The sequence below is a fragment of the Amphiprion ocellaris genome, chromosome 6, assembly GCF_022539595.1.
Source record: "Amphiprion ocellaris isolate individual 3 ecotype Okinawa chromosome 6, ASM2253959v1, whole genome shotgun sequence".
NCBI lineage: Eukaryota > Metazoa > Chordata > Actinopteri > Pomacentridae > Amphiprion > Amphiprion ocellaris.
Window position 1 is genome coordinate 8,893,651 of NC_072771.1, and position 20,243 is coordinate 8,913,893.

The 20,243-nt window shown below is 38.7% G+C and overlaps 2 protein-coding genes across 5 annotated transcripts; one reads left to right on the plus strand and one right to left on the minus strand.

Moving 5' to 3' along the window:
• Positions 1-273: 273 nt before the first annotated feature.
• Positions 274-11,406, plus strand: LOC111580775 (uncharacterized). 4 transcript variants are annotated; one of them, XM_023288666.3, is made up of 5 exons: positions 274-439; positions 3,316-3,528; positions 5,168-5,410; positions 7,260-7,401; positions 9,024-11,406. In XM_023288666.3, exons 1-5 carry the CDS (start codon positions 430-432, stop codon positions 9,049-9,051), a joined length of 636 nt encoding a protein of 211 aa, XP_023144434.3. In that variant the 5' UTR covers positions 274-429; the 3' UTR covers positions 9,052-11,406. The 4 variants fall into 4 exon arrangements, with proteins under 4 accessions (XP_023144434.3, XP_054867104.1, XP_035812414.2 ...); XM_055011129.1 differs by having other exon boundaries at positions 5,173-5,410; XM_035956521.2 differs by having other exon boundaries at positions 3,347-3,528.
• LOC118471515 (uncharacterized) lies at positions 10,596-18,428 on the minus strand. The gene is made up of 4 exons (XM_035956526.2): positions 18,064-18,428; positions 14,604-14,713; positions 14,293-14,511; positions 10,596-12,095 (listed from the first exon to the last, which is right to left on the minus strand). The coding sequence occupies exons 1-4, from the start codon at positions 18,390-18,392 to the stop codon at positions 11,950-11,952; spliced, it is 804 nt and encodes a 267-aa protein (XP_035812419.2). The 5' UTR covers positions 18,393-18,428; the 3' UTR covers positions 10,596-11,949.
• Between the last annotated feature and the right edge of the window lie 1,815 nt (positions 18,429-20,243).

Consider the following 20,243-nt stretch of genomic DNA (forward strand, 5'->3'; position numbering starts at 1 on the left):
ACCAAAAAGAAAGAAGGAAACAAACTATGGGTCAAATAAACTATGCATGCTGGGGGTGAACACACACTCTATCAGCTGGTTTTAGCCTTTTGCTGAGCTGAAACCGTGGATCTTCAACATGGTAACCAGGGAGCAAGAAAGCCTTGTTAAAATATCAGCCATAATGCCATTGTGTCACACAACCCAAGCCTAGTAATCAGCAGCAAGAAACTATGACCCCCCTCCTCCCCCAGCATGCCTACCAACCACAAACAAACCCACAGAGTGAGCTCACAGTCCCTTAGCAACAGTGGTGGGGATCTACAGTAACAGGTCTGCTGGTAAAATCAACGTTTGGGTGTGGTCTATAGTCCAAGGAACATTACAAAATGGGATTTCATTCAACTCTGCACTATATGATTCCTCAGAGAGCAGCGCTGAAAGACTTGAATGAGAGCAGGTAAGAGCTGACAGAACTTTTATCAGAGCAGGAGAGCAGCTGAAAGGCAGTGTAATGAACTGTAACCCTAACCCTAACCACATACGCATGCTTCTTGTTAAAATGCAGTTGATAACCCTGCTTGTCCAAGTCACTGAAACCAAACGGCCGAATCAGTTCCAGAAGTGTGTGCCTTCTGTTTTTCTTTAAAATGTGTCAGGCCATTAAAATGGGCTTGTAAAAACTTGTGTGAACTGTTGTGCAGAATTATCCCAAGACAGAAGGAAACATCTGCCAGGTGCCTTTTGGACTATACACACAGTTATTCCCCAGTCAACCAATCAATCAATCAATCAATCAATCAATCAATCAATCCAATATTTGTAGACAGTGCAACAAGCTCTGATAACAATAGGCACACAATGCATTCATATGATCTACATTTGACACATTTACACTGAGAATAGTATTACCAAATTCAAATATAGAAATAAATCATGTTGTTTAATTGCTAATCTCTTGATTTGTAATGAGTACATTCCATATCCATCGAACCAAATTCTCCAAGTCTTGCCAAAACAAAAGTAGTTTCTTGATTCTTGAACTTAAAGTGTACATAGATTCTTTTAAAGTAGTCATGATCAAGGAAAATGTCATATCATGCCAAGATGTTTGTCATGCCAAGGCTTTCAGAAATAATGAATGTGGCTGCCTATGAGTCAGCAAGGCAATAAAAAAGATCTCCAAATTATTAGAAATCAATCATTCCACAGTACCGAACCTCTATCATCTATACATAGCCACAGGTTTTAGAATTGCCCATTTTTGCAGCACTTTGAGACCAACAGCAGCAGAGTTATCTGCAGATTCTGGGCTGAAATTTGAGGGTGTTTTAAGACATCCTTTAGCATAAAAGTTTTGCATCTACAGTCAGAGTAAAACTAGTTTGCTTGGGTACAAGGCTATGATTCCTCTGTGCATTTCACATGACTTTCTGGTCCCTTTCCACAATCATATGTAGCTGCCTGTGTAACTCTTTCCAAAATCAGTTTCACTCCAGGAAACAACAAGCAGCACTATTAAGATGCCAAGATGGCTGTAATTGGTGTAAAGAAATACAAATGAGTCACAGCCGCCTCTGTTTTTTTTAGCACTGACAGACACAGACCAGGCCTTTTGAAATGATTTGCTCTGGACAGTTGAATGAAAGATAAAATTGTTTGGCCACGGTAACACTGGACATGTTTGGCACAGAACAAAGGAAAGAACTTCATACCACCTGTGAAGCATGGTTGAGGAAATGTTCCGGTTTGGGGCTTTTTTGTGGTCACTGATTGCTACATCAGCATTAAGTCCTGCTGTGAGCTGTGTATTTGTCCACTGAGTGTTTTTATTGTCTTTATTGATATTTATGCTACATCTGCTTTTTGTCGTTTACATATTTGTTTCAGAATAGAAAGTGATTTTTTTTTCTCTTGCTAGATTTACAACACCCAACAAAAAAAGTGTGATGTGAAATTCTTTTTAGTAAAATGTGTTTTCTCAGTAAGCATGTAAAAATCCAGATTCAGCAGGGGAATCATCACTGGGTTTGAAAAACAAAGCCTTAAGCGGAGTAATTACTGCAACACTGCGTCTCTTTAACATTATTTATGACCATCAGTGATGTTGTGTGGTTTTGATGGACTGAAAATGCTATATTTTTTTGTAGGTATCCTGACCTTTGCAACAAAACAAAAAGTATTTGTTTAGGGAGGAATATTAACAACACCATTTCAAATTTATGAGCAAAACCACATGAACGTTTGGTGTGCTCATGGTATGCACACAAGAAAACCGCACACTGTAGGCTAAATGCTGTAAAAAAGAAAAAGAAAATATGCCATTCAGTTGCTATATTCAGAATGCAGCCTGAAGGCCTCGTCCAATCAAATTGTTTTCACTGCCCTCTGAATTATGTGGTGTAGCCTTCATTTTCTTTGACACTTCAGTGTGTTTCTTTCTTTGTGTGTAGTTGCCCTTTATGGTTTTACTTAAACCATAGTGTTAAGCTGTAAATGACCTTCCCTTGCCCGCTATACTGTAAACTGCACTTACCATAAAGCTGCAGTAGTCCTCAGAGCTGACCAGGGTGGTCACTGTAAACCAAAAACCAAACCATCTCTGATGATTTAAAAGTTTTAAGTGATGTGTATATGCTCATATGAAAACGCTATAAAAACCAATGGTTTTCTAGACAATTATGCTTAAGCTTTTATTTTGAGGGCATTTCTTTTGCCTTCTTTAGAGGTTCTTATAACAGAGAGATGATGAAACGAGGGGGAAAAAATGGGAAATGACAGACAGCCCCTCTCAGTATTGATACTATCGATAAGAGTGACGTGAATTCATTCACCAAGACAAACATTCATTTTACAGCTATGTGTCACACGCTGCTCTCCAACATCATGGTGAAGCAACACTGTCCTAAAGCACTATGTTTTCCTTTATTCCTTTGTCATCTGTCTGCATGTAAAAGTTCTACAGATTTCCCTCTGTATGCAGAGTAAGAAATATTGAGGCCAGGCCATGTGGTTGGCACATTACGTGAACATATTGAATCCAGTGTAAATCCTGGTTTCACTTAGTGGATGCATATTTTTTAGGAATGTTTCAGCTCTATAACTATAAATTCCATCCAGATTTTAAACATATCTTAGAAGTGCTTTTCTTTATGTATTACATGCATTCCATATTTAAAAATCCAAAAACACAGGGGACACCCATGAATAAAATGTCATCATCACAAGCTTTGAATTCAGTCGGTATATAAAAGTGGTCAGCTTACTGTCTTTAAACTTAAACGCCAAACTAAGTCCTTTAATGCATGTGTGACTGTGCACCATCTGTCTTTGCAGTTAAACATGTTGGATGTGTGATGAATGACAGGAGGAAGCATCAAGTGGAGTGTGGTGCAGATGAAAGCCTGTATGTCCACAGCGAGCAGAGGAGGAACTTTCAGTCCAAATGCTTTCAAGAGAGCACAGGGTTCATGCTGCTTCCACCAACACCAGGGACCTGTGGAGGCTCACAGCTTTCCTCCAGACACACTGAGCCTCTGGGCCTGCAAGGTGACTGACAGTTAATTATGCAAAGACCAGTTTCACATCAGTGTGCATCCAGTGTTGGTTAGTGTCACATCATTTCATGTTTTGTAGCAACTTCTGGTGCTGAAAGATTCGAGAAGATTCAAGTGCCAAAAAGTGCAGTTCATCAAATGGCCACTTGAGGGTGGCTCCGAAAGCAACTCAATCCCCAAAGACCTTCATGTTTAAATGTCCAGCTTTTCAGTAGGAATGAACATGTTTACAGCTTGGTTCAGAAAAGACTGTTTTTGTATTTGACTTCCTTTTCATAACAATAGCACTGGGGGTGAACTTTTACATAATTCACCTGTTTAAGTTGTATTTACTGTTAGAGTTATACAAGGCCCACCCATCAAATTTCAAATAATCCATGTACAAAATACTAAAACATGCAGCTGTTGTGTAAATGTTCTTGTTCTGATACCAAATCTAAAAAAAATATGAGAAAAGAATGTTTGAAAATATTTTTCAAAATACCAAATAAGTCTGGCCTTTTTCTCGTCCCACCCAGCTGACCGAATTGAATCTCAATTAAAACCGCTAAAATGAAACCTAAACCTCCTTTTTTAGTTTTTTTTTTATTGATGTCAGAGCATTTTTGAATTCAACATAATATTTGAAATAATAATCATTATGCATGGAACGTGTGTCCCACAACAACCCTGTTAGCATAATCTTTTTAGTTAATAGAAGATGAAGAAAACAGTGAATCACATGAGACGCTGGAATTAACATCATCAGTTTTCCTAAAGAATGGGTAGAGCAAAGTTATGTCCTCTCTTCTATTTTTCATATTTTCATCACATTGTCAGCCTTGATTGAATGTCTCACTCTACCTCATATTATCAGGATCAGACTAATTCTTTGGACTGTTTTCCATCAGTCAGTTTGTCCTCTTGGTCAGCAGTAACAGCAGCTAAATATCTAGCTTCTACTGCTGAGAAAAAGATCACATTAGCATGGATTAGCAACCCTGTTACTGTGATTAGAGTAGGGTCAGCAAACAACACAGAAAACATGGAATAAAAATGCTACCATTGATGTGTAAGCTGAGCTAATCAAGCCTTTGATAGTTCATTAACTAGAAAACCGTAAAAAAGAAGGTTTATTTTTCCAACATTTTCACGCCCAAATGTCCTCCAATTTTGGAAGGACCCACAGAACTAAGGCTATGGTGGTTTTCAGAGACAGGCGGGGCTGTCAGGACAGTTCATAACCCTATCTGACCTCCACTCACATTCTGCCTAACTGTTGGATAAGCCAGAAGTCCTCTTTTAGTAGTGTTATTTGGTATGGTTTGAGGAAGATGACTTCAAGGTGCCTTTGCCTCTAACTTCCCTAGGTTTCTGGCAAACCAACCATCTGTCAGATGTGCTGGGACAGATCTGATGCAGCAGATGCTCTGTCTCACAACTTCCAGGACTTAAAACATCTGCTGCTACCTTATTGGTGCCTAGTGGTTCATCAGTATAGTGTTCTTTATATGCCTTCATTTCATTTCATTTTGTGTCCTGTCACTGCTTATTTAATTTCGACCATTAATGCCATTTCAACAAGTGGTGGTAAATACTGTAAAGAGTGTTATATACTAGACACCAACACATATGATGCATTCGTGTCCCAGTGCAGGGGTTCTGCTGCCCCCTCCAGCAGAGGCCCTGCAGTGGGAGGGTGAGACCTAAGGTGACCCTGCAGAGCAGAGGGGGAGGAGATGGGAGGCTGACGGTGCAATGCAGTCTCAGGTCAAGGCTGGAGAGTGGAGCCAAACCAGCAGCAAGGTCCAGGACTGGAACCGGGCCTGAGATGAAACCACAAGGTTTAGCTGCAGCTGTGAGCCACTGCTTAGATCCAGCCAGTGAAACAGCAAGTAAGTTCACCTCCGTATATTAATGTTCATATGTATGCAGCCTGTATATCAGAGGTGTCAAACTCACTTTAGTTCAGGGGCCACATACAGCCATTTCTATCTCAAGTGGGCCGGACCAGTAAAATCATAACATAATAACCTATAAATAATGACAACTCTGAATTTTTCCTTTTGCTTTAGTGCAAAAAAGTACATTCTGACAATGTTCAAATTTAATGAACTATCTTTTTACAAAACATTATTAACATCCTGAATTTTCTTACGCAAAATAAGTGAAATTTCAACAATATCAAGCCTCAGTTTGTTTGTTTTCATTCATCTGCGTTGTTTCAGCAGTTCAACCGTTATAAATAGAGCATCCCATTCAATTAAAGTCAGTAAACATGAAACTGAAGGAATGACGTCAGAGCCAGTAGTAAATTAAGAAAACTAAGATTCTCGACGTACAGTCATGAATAAAGGTTTACATACACTTGTAAAGATCATGTAAATCGTGGCAGTCCTGAGTTTCCAATGACTGCGAAAACTCTGAATTTTCTATTATGGAATCATTGAAACACATACCTCTCTGTTATAAAAAAAAAAAGCTGAATGAGTACAGAGAATGCACAACCAAGTAAATATGTGTAAATATTGGCTCTTCTAGGCTTTTTAAATGTTATTGGACCAAATCGATCAAATTCTGATCAGAAAAAGAGTCGCTTTGCTGTGTGTAATGTCATGAAACATCTTTTACCATATTGCTCCTTTTCCATTGTTGTGTGCAACCACACAATTACTGGTGGGAAAAAAAAGCTAAGGCATGCTTCTTCTTGTGATGAATGTAGAAAATGGAGTAATGAAGGTTTGATTAATACACTAAAATCACGCTAGCCTAGTGCTCTTTTTGCAGGGCCACCCTCCACCCCTAAGTTAGCTACGTGAGAACATGAAGTGTCTGACGATTTTTAAAACTTTGCATAGCTGACAATCAATTATTTAAACTGAACAACAATAATAAACATCATCATTGAATGGGGTCTAGTGTTCAGCTGGAAATCAATGTTAGGAATGCTTGAGCACAATAATGAACTAATTTTTTCTTTGATCAGGGTTTAAAACCTTATTGAAACATCTCACAGAGCTCAAACTCTCAGGGAAACCAGGGATAACAAAATTAATCTACACTTACTTGGGGGAGGTCTCCCAAAGACAAGCATGTTTAGTTCTGATAAGTTTCACAGTTATAATCAGTCCAATCAAAACCAGATCTGATTTTGGGATCTGATAAAAGGACAATGTCATCTTTGTTGTTAAGCTCTGTCTGGTACTAATATCTACTGTAACTCTTCATAATGGGGACTAAAGCTGCTGTTTATTCACTCTGCTCACCACTTGAAAGGCCATTTTGATCAACACACGATCACACAAACACAACAGCTTCCATCTGCCTGTAAATCTCAATAATCACATCCAGACAACATGAATATAAGAATCCTTCTTCTGGCCTTAGGCAGGGACAGCTGTGCTTATTCGTGGTGACTCAAAGAAATTATCTAATTTCATTGCCAAGTGATGTGAAAGTTTCTCCGTTTTACATTCTTTTGTTTGTCATTGAGATTGGCATTGGTTTTATTTGGTTAGGTGGATGTTTTTGCTACAGTCTGGATTGTTCCTGTTGGATATCCTCTAGTGATAAGCAGACACAGTTGTTCGACTGTGGCTGAGCACAATCTATCACTCAGTTCCAGACAGTAGTGTTTGGACTATTGGCAAGCTGTAAATGACATCTGCAGTGTGGATGTGACTGAATTCAAAGCTTCATCTCAGAGGGTGACTCTTGACTCTTTGAAACACATTGTCCTCTTAGAATCTGCCACAACCCCCTGTGAAAATAAGAGGCAGGCTGGTGATGGACAGCCCGGGGCCACCAAAGTCTCAGAACTCCATCTGTATCTGCCTTCATTAATCTGTGAGGACGACAAGCAGGACGGAGAGGCAGAGGAGATGAGGTAGGAGTTCCTGGTGGTTTTAAAGGTTGTTGCAAGTCTTAGGAGAGCAGCCATCTGCATCACTTTCATAAACTGTTCCTCGGATAAAATCAGTGGTTTTCACTCCTCTTTCGGGAAAATAAACAGAGCTCCAAAACAGCTCTCAGAAGTGATGTCAGTTGGAGGGTGGGGAGACAAAAAAATATTTTCCCAAGCAATTAGGACAGCTGCAGTTCATGTAAAAGCATGCCCACTGGGTCTAAATGGGATCTGCTGTGTTCATAGAATCATTCAGTGCAACAAAAAAGTCAGAAGGATGAAGTTACAGGATGTTCTGTGAAAAAGATTCCTGTAAGACATGAATGTGGAGAAGGATGGAAACACAGGGATGTTATGCTGGAAGATGTTTCTTATTCTTCTGGAGAAATGGATTAAAAGACTGTCAATAATCTTTGTAATTACTTTCAGGGAAATAGAGCAATGCACTTGTAGAGCTGCTGTTTGATCTGACTATATAAAACTGTGGCTATATCTCTGCATTGGACTGCATATAAAAAGTTGTCCACCTTGTGTGTGGGTCTTTTATCTACAGGGTGAGCCAGTTTTTGTCTCAGAGTGTTGTTGGTTCTAAAGTGCACTGGTATATTGTGTTTGGAGAAGGTCTTGCTAAGTTTCTCAGATTCACCAGCTACATACGGGATGACAACATCGTTCTGTCTGTTCCTTTTTTTCTTCTCATTTGATGGTGTGTTGTGTGTGGGTATTTCATCCTCAGGATCAACCAGTACTAGTCTCTGAGACAACTTTAGATTTTACAGTTAGATTTAGAATGAACACTATTGAGGCTGCACAGTGGCTTGGTGGTTAGAATTTTTGCCTTGAAGCTAGAAGATCCCCAGTTTGCGGCATCCCCAGGATCTTTCTGCATGGAGTTTGCATGTTCTCCCAGTGCATGCATGTTTTTTCTCTGAGTACTCTGGCTTCGTCCCGCAGTCCAAAACCATGCTGAGGTTTATTGGTGATTCGACATTTTCTGTAGGTGTGAATGTGAGTGTGATTGTTTGTCTATATATGCATCCCTGTGACAGACTGGTGACCTGCCCATGGTGTCCCCTGCCTTCGCCCTAAGTTAGCTGGGATAGACTCCAGTCCCCCACGACCCTAATGACGATTTAGCAGTGTATAGATAATGGATGGATGGATGGATGCTATTGTCATTGCACATGTTATAAGTTCAAGGCAACAAAATCCAGATTGCCTAACCAGAAGTGCATAAGCAGTTGCAACATACAAAAATGTATAATATAAATATGGGTAATATACAATATGTACAGTGGTGCAAATTGGGCTTTTTAAAAAGCTGAAAGGTTATACAGTATGTACGACTGTGTATTGGGAAGGATTTACATTAAATACAGTGTGCAGTATGAATGTATAGTAGTGCAATAGTGTATATTAATGTACAATTTATTGGGAAATGACCTGCAGCTTATAAGATGATAATATGTAAATGTTGTGTTTAAAAAACTAAATTCATGTAGGTTTCTGTCTACATGAAAACATCTACTGTTGTCAAAAGTTGGAGCGTCTTTAGTGACTCAACTACTTCACCATTACGTGCCATTTTTCTGTGCTCCTTGCAGGACCTTAGTGGTGGAAACTCGTGTTTAAGAATGTGAGATGAAGCCAGGCTTAAAACCTTCACACACCAGTGGAGACCATCATCTAACACCAGACCTGGTTCTCCATATCCACAACACATCGCAGGCACCTGATGGCATCACACTGGAGAAGTCAGAGCAGATAACAGTTTGAACCAGTTTGCCCCTACAGAACCTTTACTAGGACAGGACATAAAGGAGAATAGTGACAAAACAGACTTCTGCTGACACTGCCTGCAGCTTAGACACACACACAGACACACACACACACACACACACACACACACACACACACCAGTACCCAGCAATGGGCTCCATAATTACATGTTTTAGAGTCTGCCCAAAATACAACTATGCAGACTATGGTGTGAGGGCCCCAAAGGCCACAGGAGAATAAGTGTTTATGTACCAAAGGGCCACTTGAGAAAATGTTTCAGTAACAGGATGCCTGTGGACAACTGATATGCTAGTGCCTCACAAATGACTTTTAGTGGAACAGGTGTATTTGTGTCTAAATAAAACTGGGATATAGCACAGCTGCTGAGACAAGACTGGGCCACACAGGAGGGAAAAGAAAATAGATGGTAAGATAAACCTATTAGTCATAAAGATATGTGACACAGACAGCAGGGAATTAAAAAAAAAAAAACAAATACTTGCAAAAACAATATACTGCTAGTTTAACAAATGCCACCTCAGAGATTACTATTGTTTGATCAGAGCCAAAGCTACAATAATCAGAGCACTGATCTGTAACTACATCAGATTTCATTTTTAAGAACTCAGAGCTTCGGTTTGTGGAACTTTATGATAAATACAACTGTGATTTCTTTGGTGTGAGTTGGCTTTTGACAGATGGTATGTGTGGAAATCATATATTTATAATTGGCTGCATAACTGGCTTGCTTCAGTAGACGGACACATTTGATTTTAACTTCGACATCAAAAAAGACTTTAAAAAATAAATTACTTCAGAACCAACATCACAAACTGTAAATTCTCTTGTCATTTTTAAAATAAACCAGGCAAAAAATATTGTAACCATATCCATCCAGTCCAAGTTTATTCTGGGTTCGTATGTTTTACTTATTATTATCCACTTCATTCTAATGTATTTTGAGCTGTCAATAAATAGCTGAATGAAGAATTTGTTTTTTCTTTTAAAGCGTTTTGTTGCATAACATCTGACAAATAACTCAAATATTTCAAGCAGCTGCAAGCATTACTTCTATAATAACAGGGTAACTGATGAAAACTGTTCAGATATCTTCTGAGTCACCTGCATTACTGCCAGTATTTGTACCACACATTGTAGCGTCAAATCACGACAAGTCATAAGAACAAACCAGAAAATATCAATTCCAGTTTAATTTCAAACAACCAGTATGGAAGTTAAAGCAGGTAAGATTTCCAAAGCTTCTGAAATTGTCCTTTAATTCTGCAATAGAAATCTGGAAAAGGTCAGAATTGAAAATAGAGCCCTCCTCCTTCAGCTCTTCCCACCAGCACTGGCTTCAGACAGCGGTGCTATGAGTCACCGTCTCATGAGTGAAATTCCTCCATCTGAACCATTGGGTCACCACATTATAGTCCCACAACACACTTCACAGCTCTTTATACTCTGTGGCCTGATTTTGGGGACAAAAAAATCGATCTCTCGTCACATTCTAGACTTTCTAAGGCCTGAAAACAGAGCAGAAAACCGAGCAGCCTTTGTTGAACAGAAGTCTAGATCCTTCTCAGATCACCTGAAATACAACATTCTAAAGGTTTATTATGGAACTTTTGCAAATTTGTACCAAAACATACTTCCCACCCCAGCTTTAATAGGTCACAATATGCCATTGCTGTGCTCACTATTTGTTTCTGTTGTCTTTAAATGGCTAATGCCCAAAATAAAAGAATTGCAGTGACAAGAAGACAGCCAGGAGAAGGGTTAAAGGGAGAAGTGTCACTAACTGGCTGGGAATCAGCAAAACAGCTGGCCTTAAGAAGGACAGGTAGCAGGACGGTAGTTTAACTGGAAAAGCACTCAGAGAGCGCAGTACTCCGCCAAGGCTGTTCATTCCCCCATATGGCATTGCCAGAAACGCAGAATTTTTTTTTTTAGAAGTGCAGCATGTGTTTATTAGTTATTGATGATCAGAAATCACAACAACATAGAATGTGTCCATTTAATATAGATGTACCCACAAACAAAATGACCTTGAGCACAGGCGTGTGCTTTGCATGTGTGCGTTATGTACAGATACTGAATCACGTGACCTAAATATGTAGCAGGCAGCGGGAATTGATGGGACTCAGAAACACCCACACAATTTAATCAGTTGTTCCTTGCATCATTTCAGATGGATTATTCCCAATTAGTCCACAGCAGTGGATTTGTAGCAGGATCGCAATCATGTGATCGTCAGCAGACAGCTGACGTAGTGTTCACTTGTTGTCATAGTTAGTGACAGCGTGATGCTATCTTGCAATGATACAGAAATCTTTAACGAGTCTGTGGATCCAGACTATAATCCGCTTCACTGCCAAAATCTAATTACTTAGTCCTTGTGTCATTTCTGACCTTCCCTGAAAATTTCATCCAAATCCGTTACTCCGTTTTTGAGTAATGTTGCTAACCTATAAATAACAGACAAACCAACTTCGATCATCCACAGAATTTCTTGGCGGAGTAATAATTATTTCCAAAGTTGTACAAACATATTTCATAAAATGTGTTTCAAATATGAACTTTGTCAGTTTTTTTTTTTTTTTTTTACAATACCAGAGTAAAACACATTTATCTCTATTATTGATTCAGTTCACTTTCAGCTTGTTGTAGGACAGAACCTGGTCCACAACTCTTGACAGCTTTAGGTCGACAAAACACAACAGGCCGAGACACTTTGCAGCGTTCCAGAGTTCATCGATCACAGTGTGTCACATCTGTGTAGTGTCTCCTCGCTGGCCTTCTTTCAGTACAGAGGTAGCAGATCATACACCACACACTGCGCTCCGGAGAGATCTGGACTCCACTACTGCTCCGGAAAGGCCTCAGAGCACAGGAGCCTGTCAGCAGAAAGGAGAGGGCACCTGGACGTCAGAATGAGAGGTTCCCTACTAAAGTAAGGTGCTTTCGTATCTGTGAGCCAATTGAAAATGCTTTGGTAAATCAGAATTATTAGAAAAGGAGTCTAAAGTCTCACTGTGTAAATCACAATTTACAATAGAAATTCATAATCGAATGTGACAACTGTGAAAATATATATACTTATGAGGTAACTGAGGTGATTTTGTGATGCAAAATGAATGAAAATTGTTAAACTGGCATCATGAAAATAGATGTTGGCTCATGTGATTCACTCTTTAGAATCTAGATTGTGATCACTCTTTATTGAACCTCCAGTCGGTCCAACATTTGACTTGTTGTTGAACACTTTTCACCAGGAGTCTTTTCAATAGTGCAATAGATGATTAACAGAAAAAGACGGTCATACCATAAAAGAAAATACAGAAGTTGTTCAGGAATTTTGGGGAGTGCATGTTTGCCAAGAGTAGAAGGCCGATATTAAAAATCCTAAATGCTTTTCTGCAAACCTCACCTTCTGAAACTATTCTCCCAGCATTTTCACTGAGTAATTTAATTCATAAAGTAAATATGGCATGTGACTTCATTCCTTTAAATGTTTTTGATTATATGACTTTAGATTTTCTTTCATTAATGTCGATCTGCCTGTGAAATGGTGTAAAAAGAAAAAAAAGAATGCTAGATTTTACATTGTAATTTGTATGATCTTGCCACTTTTTCATTACAATTCAAAATAAATTATTAATGATTACGATGTTTTTGATATGCTGTTCTGATGAGGAACTGGGACTGCTGTATGTTGTATTGTCATTGATGATCTATTGTTGACTTTTGTCATGAAATGTAAGTGCAGTGATGGCAACATGGTGTAAAATGTTTGCCTTGCGCTTGCCTGATGACGGCTCAGTATGGTTGAAATACTCACTTCCAGATAGTGGAAGCTGTAATTCAGTGTGTGGATACTTTTTTCCTTCATTGATTCCATTGTTCTGCTCCTGACCTGAATAGAGTGCTGGATGTGCACACTATTGGAAAGTCAATATGAAGCTACAGCCTGGAGACTGTTATATTGCAAAGGAGTCGGTGGTGATTTTTGAATGAGGGTGTGTCAAAACTTGGTGCATATTAATTTATGATGATCAGTTTCCTGAACACTTTTATGTTAGTTATAGGGTCCTTGTCAGTTTTGGTCTTTACGTAAGCTCTCCCTACCCCCGTGTGTCAAATTATATACTTTATAACTACCTTTACTTAGCTCAAAATCTTTTTGTTTTTATGATCCCATGGCTATTCCTATATTTCCACTCTAACAAATTATACGTTGTCTTGTGCATATACACTACCATTCAAATGTTTGGGGTCACTTAGAAATATCCTTATTTTTGAAACAAAAACATTATTTTCAATGAAGATTAAATGAATCATAAATCCAGTGTAGACATTGCTAATGTAGTAAATGACTATTCTAGCTGGAAACAGCTGATTTTTAATGGAATATCTCCATAGGGGTACAGAGGAACATTTCCAGCAACCATCACTCCTGTGTTCTAATGCTACATTGTGTTAGCTAATGGTGTTGAACGGCTAATTGATGATTAGAAAACCCTTGTGCAATTATGTTAGCACATGAATAAAAGTGTGAGTTTTCATGGAAAAACATTAAATTGTCTGGGCGACCCCAAACTTTTGAACGGTATTGCAAAAATTTGCCAAAAATAACAAAAACAAAAAAACAAACATAACTGAGCACCTTCAGTTGGTGTTGCTGGTGTTCCAGTTTAACTGGCGATCATGTTGTCTGGTGATGTTTTGTTCGACTTAGTGCACTGAACTGGAGGTGTTTATAGCTCCAAATGTGTCATATTCATTAAAATTGTGGCCAAAACTGACATGAAAAATGGCAACACTTCAAGCATAAATAGAAATGTGCCCCCCTAATTACTATTCTTTTGCTGTCTGTTTGTCTTTCTTCGCCCTTTAACTGTGAAGTCTGATCCAGGAAGATGTTGTACAAATAGTGATAATCAGCCCAGATAGAACGGATTCAGAAAGTCTTTCAGTCCATCAGCACTGTTACTGCACTGAGAACAGAACACGAAGACAAATTAATTCACGAATTGTTTCCTTCTTGTTCCTTTCTTTGCTACATTAAGGTTCTGTATAATAAAAAAACATTACCAAGGATAAAGTAGGCTGCAGCACTGAGGGAGAGGATGATGAGGAAGATGGTGCCATGACCCAGATCTCCCATGGCACAGGCATTTGGACAGGCACAAGGGCTCTCCACCCAGATTTGCAGGTTCCCCTCTGTGCTGAGGCTCTGGCTCCAGATGATGGACATGGACTGATTTGCATTGCAGTGATAATGGACTACAGTCAGCGGCCCGTCGCTGTGAGCTGGGACAGGAGAAGAAGCAAGGAATCTGCAGCAGGTCACAACTAAATGATCAAGGACATGAATTTTATTTTATGGTTGTGCTTTAGCTCACCAAAGTAAGAGACAGACAGTATGTTCAGAGTGTGATTATAGTGGAAATGATTCCCTTCATGTCTGCCATAGTTGATATAGTGGCTGGTGTATCCACTGAGATCATGATACCTGTTTACAGAAACAAAATATCACATTACAAGGAGCAGATGTAATGGAGTGTGATTTTTCTATAGACAAAATATTTACTAGTAAGCCAACTCATTAATGCTATCAAATCATATTTATTAAAGGCTCAAACCATAATTCAAACCACAAAACAAGCTGCAGCCAAATTTTACAATAAGCCGCAAGAGCACTAAGAATTTCATTGCATTTCTCTAAGATCCTGTTTTACAAATAACTGATCAATAAATTAACTCCAACTGTGCAAATTTTGCACGGCCATCAGGTATAGTTACCGCAGGAGATAAATATAAATAGAACGGTTTCTCTATAATAGAAAGTATTTTAAGAGTGGCAAAAGTAGAAATGTGTTCTCTTAGTGTGTTGGAGGGCCCCCTAGTGGCCATCATCCATCTGCAGCTACTTAGTTTTAAAGAGAGGTGAAATAAATATATGAAATTAAACAAACACAAAGCAAAGATCCCAGTTATTTGCACATATTAATATATTTAATAGCTTCTTGTTGGACTTCAGTGATCTTGCTTCCAGAAATGTGGTGAAACAGACACAGCTACATGGATTAAAGAGTGTTTGTGCACAGATGGAAACAGTAGCATTTATGTATTTGTTTAATGTAAAAAAAAATGATTTGAGCAAAATGTTTTGTTTGTTTATAGCTGATGAGATTTTCCTAAATTAAATTTACAATTCTGAAATACACTGTGTACCATTTCATACCCCTACTCCTCTACAATATACAAGGAAACATGGCATTTGTTACTGTCATCTGACAGCTTCAGTGACTGGCTACTCCTCAGATAAAGATTTGACCAAAAAAAAAGAAAACTTGTAAAATACAGTACATTGATAAAGATTCCACATTCCTAATTGGAGCCCCTTGTATATTCCAGATGCCGCTGAGTTATAATCAGTGACAACAAAGAGCGGCACTGCAACTAAACTTCCTAAATGCTTTATTTGAATAATTGTACGAGACCCAAAGAAATAAAAGGCAAATTTTAAGAACGCCAAACTGTATAAAATTTGAATATAGATTTGTGTATCAGGACCTTGTTATTGATTCTCCCCTTACCTCAATAATTGTCTAGTTCAGCTCAGTCTTGTGAGGGTCTTACCCTCAAGATGGAAACCAGAGAACTAAACCCCTCTAGCAGTTTGTATGTGCATCTTCAAATAGGAAGAATGTTATGAAAAAGTTCTCTTTTTTCATATACATATAACTGTAACCAAAGGTTTATTTTTCTGCTGTATCAAATACTTATTTCATGCAATAAAATTCAAATTAATTATTTAAAAATCACAATGTCATTTTCTGGATTTTTTGCTTAGATTCTGTCTCTCACAGTTGAAGTGTACCTACCATAAACATTACAGACCTCTCCATTCTTTATAAGTGGGGAAACTTGCAAAATTGGTGGTGTATCAAATACTTATTTCCCCCACTGCACGTTTTTGTTTTATTTTTGATGATTGTGGGTCTTACCTCATGAATATTGGGAACTGAATCTGAATATATCTCCTATGACAAATCAAATTCAAAAGCATTTACAATACAAAAATGTTTAACTTCTAAAAAATACATTCCTGTAGCTAATCAATAGTTGGCGGGGCTCCTTTAACAAAATCAGTGCACTGCATCAATGCGGTGTGGTATGGAGGTGGTCAGCCTGTGGCACTGCTGAGGTGTTAATGAGGTCCAGGTTGCTTTGATAGCGGCCATCAGCTCGTCTGTATTTTTGGGTCGAGTGTTTCTCATGTTGCTCTTGACGATGCCCCATATAAGTTCCATCGGGCTCAGGTCAGGTGAGTTTGCTGGACAATTAAGCACAGTAATATGATGGTCAGCTAACCATTTGGTAGTAGTTTGTCTCTGTAGGGAGGTGCAAAGTCCTGTTGAAAAAAGGAAATCTGCATCTCCATAAAGCTTGTCAGCAGATGGAAGCATGGATTGTTCTAAAACATCCTGGCAGAAGGCTCTGTTGACTGTACACTTGATAAAAGACAGTGGACCAACACCAGCAGATGACATGACACATCAAATTATCACAGACTGCAGAAACTTCGGTGTGGACTTCAGGCCTTGAATTCTGAGCTTCTCCAATCTTCATCCAGATTCTAGGACTTTGATTTCTAAATGAAATGCAAAATTTACTTTCATCAGAAATCAGTCCACTCCTCATGAAGCTCTCCCAAGTTCTCAAATCAACTTTTCACATTTCTCTCAAGACTCTGCTTATCTCGTTTGTTTGTGCAACTTTTTCTTACAGCACTTTCCCTTGAAGTCAGCTTCCATTAATATGCTTCGAAACAGCACCCTGTCAACAACCAGCCTTTTCAACAATGACTTTCTTTGGCCAAACCTCTTTGTAGAGGTTGTCAATCATCGTCTCCTGGACAACTTTGAAGACAGCAGTCTTTCCCATGATTGTGGTTCAGTGAACTGAACTAAAGTGAGAGATGCACGGTATTTGTACTGTTTGAATAGTAATCAATATTCTACTGATTTGACATTCTGGATTTATGGATTTTCGTGAGCGATAAGCCAAAATATCAAAATTAAAATAAACAAAAAAAGGCTTTAAATATTTGTAGATAACAGGAACATTTACCCTTTTCAAGAAAATTACAAAAAAACAGCTTCTAATTATTTGAGATGCGCTTGTATAAAAGTACAGAAGTGTGATAAATCTAAAGAAAAATCTGAACTCTACAATCCAATACTGAGGGGATCCAGTGTCTCTCTTATTCTGTGGGGGGATTTTTGTTGTCGTGGTTTGGATCCACACGTCTCCTTAGAAGAAAGGGTGTTATGGTTTGTAGGAAATGCGAACCCAAATGAGAGCGGCACAGAGCAGACACAAGGCAGACTGGCAATCACGGGGTTTGATTCACAAAAATCTATATCTTCAAACTGCAATGTACTGATGACAGGGTAAAAAATCAGATTCAGACTTTCTGAGTTTTATTTCAAATAACAAGCAAGCATAACAAACTTAATTACTTATTTGGTTTTGAAGTTGAAATGTCAGTCAAGGAGGATTTGGTTACCATTTACTGGTTTTATGCTTTTGCTGACTTACAATACAAACAATTCCTTCCCCAAACTCAAAGAGAAAGAATTCCTTTAACAGTTAAACTCAGCATATCCTGTGAGAATTTACAATGTACAGTCAGTCACCTTCAGCCAGTCAGTGCTGAGGGAGAACACCGGCAATATTCTGTAGTTTATGTAAGTACATTTGAATTTACCAAAGCCTCAAGAGAAAAGGCTAAACCATCAGCATTATATACACCAACATGGTCATGAATCTGTGCAGTAAGTTTTCCTGCTTTACCTGACAATGAGGCATGCAGCCACATCAGTGCAGTCAGTCGCTGTCAGGTCCTCTGGCTGGGAGAAATGCTGGCAGGGGCTGAAGGACAGGAGCAGTTCTGCATTGACTGGCATGATGTCTGCTGCCACAGGCTTTAAATGCCCCAAGAAACCATCTGCATCTCCCATAGCGTTCAGGTTAATCACTCCACTCCCATCTTTCATGATGCATTTGCAGTTGTTGACTTTGAAACAGCCTGACTCCTTGGCAGAACTTGAAAAATGGGTGACAGACAAGGAAAACAAGATAAAACAAACAAATAGCGTAAGAAAAGAGGCCTGGAGGCTCATGATGGCAGTGTGCAACACTGCAGGGGAGAGGGAAGATGTGTGCTGTTAGGCAAGCAGACAGCAACTGACAGCAGGGTGAGGGTAGAAAAGTAATTAGTATAAAGGTGACTGCCATTCCGAGCATTCCTAAGGCTCAGTGTACTCACATCCAGTGTCCAGTGACTGTTTAATGATTACGACGCAGTAACTGGAAAGACATAATGCAGCTGAGAGAAGTTACCTCCATTTTATTATGTTAAAGACAAAAATATTTGCAAATCTCTTGGTGAATAAAAGAAAAAAACTATCTCAGTGGCTACAGACCAGTAGAGGAAAGTGGGAACATGATTTTCTGACATTGATAAACTAGCCCATTAAAATACTTTGAAAATTCTATTTCCAATCGTCTCATCACTTTTGACAATAAATTAGACAATATACAGACAGTATCTAAAGTCAGAAAACTAAATAGACAGAAAATTCAATATACTGAGATCAGGGCTGTCACAATATCAGGTTTATACCACATTTTTATTATTATTTTGTTACAATTGGCAGCCATGAATCTAGGCGAGTGGCCATAACCTGTGGTGTCCCCCAGGGGTCAGTTCATGGACCTCTTCTGTTCAACTTGTATATGCTCCCTTTAGGTCAAACAATACAGAAATTTAACATTAATTATCACAGTTACGCAGATGATACACAACTTTCTGTGTCTCTGTCACCAGACGATTGCAGCCCAACAGACTTACTGTGCCAGTGTCTGGAGCAAATAAATACCTGGATGAGAGAGAATTTTCTACAATTAAATGAAGGTAAAACTGAGATAATTCTGTTTGATAGCAAGGAGAAGAGGGTCAGCTTTCGTAAACATCTTGACACTCGGGCTCTTAAACCACCAAGTTTGTAACCTTGGAGTGTTAATACATTCAGATTTGACTTTAAACAGCCAAATCAAAGCTGTCACCAAAACAGCTTTTTACCAACTCAAAAACATCAACAGAAGTAAAAGTTTTGTCTCCCAGAAAGACCAGGAGAAACTCATGCATGTGTTCATCTCCAGTAGACTGGATTATTGTAATGGTATTTCAACAGAACTTCCCAAAAAGAGCATTAAACAGCTTCAGCTCATCCAAAAAGCTGCTGCTAGAGTTTTAACCATGGACTAAGAGATCTGAACCACATCACACCACTTCTAAAATCTCTACACTGGCTTCCAGTCACAGAATAGATTTTAAAACCCTACTGATTGTTTATGAATCTCAGAACGGTTTAGGCCCAGAATACATCTGTGATCTGTTCAGAGAATACAAACCTAGCAGGGCTCTTAGATCCAAGGACTCACATCAGCTAGTCCAGGCCAGAGTCTGGACTAAATATGGAGAAACAGCATTTAGCTGTTATGCTGCAAACAAGTGGAACACAGTGCCAGTGTATACCAAATGTATACACTTTTAAATCCAGGTTAAAAACATTTCTTTCCTCCTATGCATGAAATCTGCATGGTATCTTTGAACTTATCTAGACTGTTGTTTGCTTTTAGTCGTTTTAATACAATTTAGTTACTGTACATAAATTATTTTGACTTTTGCAATGTCCTATGTACTTTTTAGTGTTTTATCTGCACCTCACTGTAATGGTCTTAATGTTTTATGCAAAGCACTTTGAATTGTCTTGGACATGAAGGGTGCTATACAAATAAACTTGCCTTGCCTTGCCTTGCCTACATGATAAGAATTTACAATAACAACAACAATATAGACATATTCATACACTACCAGTCAAAACTTTGGACACACATTAAATGTTTTTTCTTTATTTTCATGACTATTTACATTGTAGATTCTCACCGAAGGCATGCAGAACTGCGCC